This window comes from Bison bison, unplaced genomic scaffold (assembly GCF_000754665.1).
Source record: "Bison bison bison isolate TAMUID 2011002044 unplaced genomic scaffold, Bison_UMD1.0 scf7180017864198, whole genome shotgun sequence".
NCBI lineage: Eukaryota > Metazoa > Chordata > Mammalia > Artiodactyla > Bovidae > Bison > Bison bison.
The window spans coordinates 8,155,387-8,161,881 of record NW_011494770.1 but is presented as its reverse complement, the minus strand read 5'-3'; the positions used below and the strand labels follow the sequence as shown (position 1 = coordinate 8,161,881).

Below are 6,495 nucleotides of genomic sequence, written 5' to 3'. Positions count from 1 at the left end.
TTGGAATAGCTCAACTGGAATTCTATCACCTCCACTAGCTTTGTTCGTAGTGATGTTTTCTAAGGTCCACTTGACTTCACATTCCAGGATGTCTGGCTCTAGGTCAGTGATCACACGATCGTGATTATCTGGGTCGTGAAGATCTTTTTTGTACAGTTCTTCTGTGTATTCTTGCCATCTCTTCTTAATATCTTCTGCTTCTGTTAGGTCCATACCATTTCTGTCCTTTATCGAGCCCATCTTTGCATGAAATGTTGAGGCAATCAACCCAATAATTCAAAACCACAGCCAAATACCAGTCCCCAAACAGATTGCTAGATGATTTTTTTTTCTTTTGGACAGAAATATTTCCTAGGAATATTTTCATCATTATCGCTTTCCTTTCTTTCTATAACTATTGTTAATATAGCTTTATTTGTTTTAAATTTTTTAAACTTACCACAAGGAAATATTTTAACAAAAGCAGAAAAACATTTCAAGACGTTGAAGGACACCTCCATTCCTTTGCCTGTTTGGTATCAAGATGGGTTAACTAATCAATGGAAATCTAAGAAACTAATCTTACAGGGAAAAGGGTATGCTTCTATTTCTCCAGATGGATCCAACGAACTCAGATGGCTTCCTCTTCGGAAGATTCAACCTAAGGGGGCCCCCAACATTCAAACTAGAGACAAAACAACAAAAACCCTAGGAAGAAGAAATTCCAATACAAGCCATGGCAGCTTTAAAAATTTCCAAAAAACACCGCACTCGACGTCATTGACCTTATGATCTCCCTACTTGGGGACAGATAAAAACCCTTACTAATCAAGCTGAAAATCTGGTTTCTCAACAGGGAATGCCTCAGAATCCTGAAAATATTTTTGTTGCTATGCTTGCTTTGCTTGCTTTTGCTTCCCCTGTTCAGGCTGACTTGATTCATCACATTTATTGGGCTTATACACCTAACCCCCCTTTTTTATTGAATGGACAGATATAGGACCAATCGTATCCACTAATGATACGTGCCCCCTCCTTGGAGCTTGAAGGGGCTGTCTCATCCTGAGAAAGAAGGAAGACTAATTAACATTTCTCTTGCCATGATATCCTTCCTTTATGCATGGGCCCAACACAATTATGTATTAATGTTAATCAACAAACTTGGGCTTTCGTCCTGCCTCCAAAAAAGAACTTCCACTCATTGCTTGGATTATTTACTGCCCTTTCTTTGTCCATGAACCATGTTTATACTACTGAAACTTTAGGGAAAGAATTAAAGAAAGAACAAAGAACACTATGCAAAGGGTTTACCAATAAGAACTTTAAATATATTCCTGTTCATTGGGACAAATGTCAGGCCAAATTAGGAAAATTAATGTTTATGGCTAATCATACAATTGACTATTGGGGACCCGATGGTATGTGGTTATCTAACTGCTCAGATGATATTAACAGCCTGTGTGTGATTATGTTACTCAAGTAGCATAGAAGGTTACTAAGACTACAATGGAGCATTACCATGACAGAGGACTTCTTGGGTGGCTTGACGGTGGAGTGCCCCCCCCTCGTCCTTGGATTGTCCTTGATAAACAGATTGGGCCTGAACAATGGGACATCTGGAAACTTGCTGCAAGCACCGAGGAACTTGGGACTTGGACGGGACATTTCACAGGGACCAGTCGTAGCCATAGCAATTATTTCTTTCGCTATAATCAATCATATTGTATACAAACCTGTGTTCCACTTACTTTTGTTGTAGCTATACAAAATTGTAAACTGAAATTTACAATTCAATAAGACTTTACGTTCTGAAACTTGCATAAATTGTAAGTTAAATACTTGTCTTAACTCCTCTATTTCCTTGCGAAATGACTCCGTTTTGATTCTTCGATCTCGACATAGTCTGTGGTTACCAGTAAATCTCCAGCGTCCCTGGAAAGAAGGTCCCATGGCTGGACTTGCTTCCAGGTTATTTACTAAATTGCTCCGATGATCTAAACGATTCATTGGATGGCTGATTTTTGGCATTTTGGGATTAACAGCTATTTGCACCACTGCTGCTGTCACTGATGTTGCTTTACAAACCTCAATTCAAACACATAATTTTATTCAAAATTGGACTAAAGATGGTGGGCCACTCAGGCTTAGATAGATGAGGATATTCAAGAGGAAATTCAGGAACTAAAAACAGCCATCAAATTGGTTGGAGATCAATTAACAGATGTACAAAAACAGGTGATGCTAAAATGTGATTGGAATTCTACTCAATTTTGTGTTACTCCTGTTCATTTCAATAATAGTGCCTACAACTGGGAACAAATCAAATTTCATTTACAAAGCATACATGATAATGCCTCTCTGAATGTACAATTATTACAAAAAGAAATATTTGAAACCTTTTCCAATAATCTGCTGTCGGGAGCCAGCGTGAGGAGCTCCACCTGTGACAAAGGTCATGAGGAAGGAGGCTTGGCATATGCAAAGGCAGGATCGAGCCTCAGGAGTCCCCCTGGATATTCTCAAGCATCTACCCCCAAAAACCAGAGTCTGCCTACTTTACTGCTTTGTGCTCTCACCTCTAACTTTACTGGGGGCTGTCTCCCACCACCATCTCGCTCTCTCTGATAAAGAGTTAACTTACAGCTCCAGTTAATGAGTTCCTGGGCATTAGGTGTGTTTAAATCCAAACCCCTCAGATAGCTCTCTAACTCGCCTGACAAGTTTACCCGGACTCCTACAGCTATGCATACGATTGTTTACAGTCTCTCAGCCTCGAGAGGCATGGGAAGCTTAAGATATTCAAATAGCTTAGAGCCTCTCAGAGAATTAGAAACTGTCAGAATAAAACTAGTAAAAGATTTCATTGATGAGCCAATGCTTGCTGCCAAGTTTCCACATACTCTGTATTGTATCCTTGAATGTGTATTAATTAATATAGTTGGAATGTAGAAAAAATAAGTAGTGGCCTTGGTGTTAGCAACTTTAGACCCTTAAGGTAATAAATTCTTTCCTTTGTTGTAAACCCACTGCACCTCTGCCCTGTAGGAATGCAACTTTATCTAATACCTTCGGAGGATGGCACCAAACCTTAAAATAATTACTCTTAGAGAAAATAAGTCTTATGGATTGACAAACCTTTGTCAAGAGTCATAAAATGTTAATAGGCCTTCTGGCCAGAAGATGATGTAGATCACCTAAACCATTTGTACACAATAAATTTGCAGGAAAGAAACCCTGGTTTTGATAAGGATCAAAGATTGCTGACTTTGCATGATTTCACATCCCCTATTATCCTTTATGTGCAACTTAGGGTATAAAAGCCCCTGTTGAAAATAAAGCTATGGGCCTTGCTCACCGAAGCTTGGTCTCCCCGTGTCATTCTTTCTTGTTTCCTTTTCCTCTTTTTCTCTTCTATTCTTCCTTCATGCCAAAATGATTTGGAGCGCAGGGGGTCCTCTGCGACCACTTATTTGCCTGGGCTTCTAAGACCCACTCGAGAAGGTGCCTAAAGTGAGACACCTTCCGCTATTCAAGAGGGCACCTGCGGCCTCCGTGGTCAGAGCAAGTTCGGTGTCAAGATCTTTATTTTTTTCCCGTGTAAACCAGTCATTATTGAGCATCTAATAAATCTCTCAGCCTTTGCTATCCCTCAATCGCCGATGCCGTCATCCTGAGGGAATTCCTGGATCCAACCGGGGCTAGACTCCAGCAATCTGCCCTCTTCCACTAATTTTAAAACTTTAGCTGAACAACTAGCTGATCAATTATCTGGGCTAGACCCACGCGGATGGTTTCAAAGCATTACTCACAGCATTGGGTCTGGAACTGTAATTTTGGTGACTGTCTTGACAATTGTATTTGTCATCTACCTTTGCCTTCACGCAAAAATTGTTAAAACTAAACAAACTCTAATGGTCAGAACTCTTTTTACAAATATTATAAATAAATAAGGGGGAATTATCAGGGAATGTTTAACAGGAGGATTCCTACGTGCTGTTTCTCACAAGTCCTTTGTTTCTTTTTAAGCAGAACAGCACGCTGCTCCCAGGAACTGAGGTCATTGTGTGAGACAGGCTTGAATCTCCTTTAGTAAACATTCTCTTTATGACAGAATTGCTTAGTCTCGATCCCCTTTCTTGACATATGGATTGTCTCCTGACCTTGTGACCATTATTAATCCCTTGTTCCCTTGGTAACGGTTACTGTACTTTTGGTTTTCTGATCTTTATCATAGTCGAAAGAAACTTCTTGTATCCCAGCCTATATATACTCACAGAAAAATTATTAAAGCACCTTTGCTCCATCAGAGCTTAGGTCCTCGTGTTGTTTGTTTCTCTCTCTTTCTGGCTAATTCTCTGGAGCATAGAAACCCGTCATGCTCACTCTCCAGGCTTCTAAGACCCTCTCAAGAAGGCACCCTGTGCCTTCACCCCCTCAAGAGGGTGCCCAGTGCCTTCGTGAGCAATGCAAACCCTGTGTCAAGGGCTTTATTGGTTCTCTGCATAAACCAGGGAATATCAGCCTCTTTCTCTCTTTCACTTTCTTATCATCGACTCTGGACCACCAGGTTCTGGTCCATTAAAGGACCCCAACAAGAGACCTTGGAATATTTTCTGAACACAACCCACCGTCTACTTCAGAAATTAATTTACTATTTATATTCATGAGATTGTCTTCCCCTTAGTTTCTAATCCCAATGATAAATATTTATATATTTCTCCAAATTTAATAAGCATATTAGATTATAAATAATTGTTAAATGGTATCTAAGTACAATTTTAAAAAATCAAATGAATGTATATATATATATATATATATATATATATATAAAACTTATACCACATACATGAACAGTTAGGATTCATCATTTTCTGTAGTAAGCATATGCATTTTAGAGAATCACAGTACTTTGTACAAACAACTATGACTGGGACTTCCCTCGTGGTCCAGTGATTAAGAATTCACCTTCCAGTATAGGGGGTGCAGGTTCTATCACTGGTTTGGGATCTAAGGAACTAAGACTCCACATGCTGTGGGGCAATGAAGCCCAGGCATCACAACTGGAGAAGTCTGCATGCTGCAACAAAGACCCAGCATAGCCTAAATAAATAAGCAAATATTTTTTAAAAAATAGGATGTTTCAAATACCTGTGGGGTTCTTGACATGGAATCCAGTTCACCTGAGGATCTGGGATATTCTCCAGATAAGGGAAAATGGTTTCCCTGGTAAATTTCCATCCATAAAGTGCATCTTCTGGGGTCACGATAATCTGAGCACCCTGCTCAAAACAAGTTAAATCAAAATTATTTCTCTGTGTATATAGACAATTCAACACTCCAGTCTTCATCAGCTCTCATGCCTGTCTTATGAATTACGATTAGCAGAAATAAAAGAATACCTGCTCAGCTGCCTGCTTAATTGCCTTCTCCAGAATATCTATGTTCTTGTTCATGAGGAACAAGGCCTCATCCGGAGAAACAGGTGTTTCTGTGTCATTTGGCAGTATGACAGCATGTTCATACACTGCAGCTTTAAAAGTATCCAGAGTGCTGACATGTAGAATTATTAGGGCAAAAACTGCCACAGAGGTTTGTAAAGAGGAAGTGATCATGGCCAGGGTATCCTGAGTTCTGCAAGTGAAAGTAACATTCATGTAGTATTTATAGAGGAAGGAACATTTATGTAACATGTGACTGCCAGCTCTTATCTTATAATCTCATGAATATTATGTCTCATCATTTTGGAGGAAAAAAATTTCAGTTCCATGAATACAATCAAAAAGTATTACAAGGACTGTACAACATGTACTATTGATAAAGTGTAATGACACATTTCAAAAGAAGAATTCAAATATAACACAATTGTACCCTTTTATTAATAGAAAGAAAATAGTTAACTAAATTAACTCTCATGTGAAAACCGTGATACAACAAATATCAGTTTTAAAAATTACAAAAACCAGATAATAATTTTTTTTCTGTTCTGTTGAAGGATCTACATTGTGTTTATTTTCAGAAGATGAGAAAACTTAAAAAATATTTACTACTAGGAGAATGCAGTACAGGGTGATATTGGGGGCAAAATTCACCCAGATCAACACTCTGACTTACTTATTAAAGACTCTGAATGTGCACTCCATAAAAACAAGATTTTGTGTCTGGTTTGCTCATTGTTGCAACCTTAGTGCCCAAAGCACTGATCCTCCCGGAGCTGGTCCCTGGTGTTTGGCCAGAAGAGAAATCAAGAACCTCTCCTTAGGGAGCCTCTGTCCTTAGGGAGCAAAGCCTCCTTCCTCCCCCACTCATTTCCTTCCTTCCTTTCTCTTTGGAAATAGATGCAAGGGAAGGGGAAGTATCTCACTTGGGCTAGTCATTACAAAGATCATCTCTGTTGCAAACTCAGATAAAATGGAATTTTCATTTTTTTAGGGGCAAATGACCACAAAAATGAGCTTTAAAACACACATACACATACATTATGCGACCACTGATAACCTTCTGAAAGAGGTGGAAGTG

The 6,495-nt window shown here is 39.2% G+C and overlaps 1 protein-coding gene across 3 annotated transcripts in view; it reads right to left on the bottom strand.

Annotated features, from left to right (window-relative positions):
• The window catches only part of VNN2 (vanin 2), a 31,419-nt gene that overhangs the window by 23,476 nt on the left and 1,448 nt on the right, over window positions 1-6,495 (bottom strand). For all 3 annotated transcript variants that reach the window (XM_010844285.1, XM_010844284.1, XM_010844286.1), the window contains exons 2-3: window positions 5,379-5,610; window positions 5,128-5,258 (exon numbers count right to left, since the gene is read on the bottom strand). In XM_010844285.1, the coding sequence (XP_010842587.1) occupies window positions 5,128-5,258; window positions 5,379-5,591 (344 nt within the window). In that variant the 5' untranslated portion in view covers window positions 5,592-5,610. The remainder of the gene's footprint in view (window positions 1-5,127; window positions 5,259-5,378; window positions 5,611-6,495) is intronic.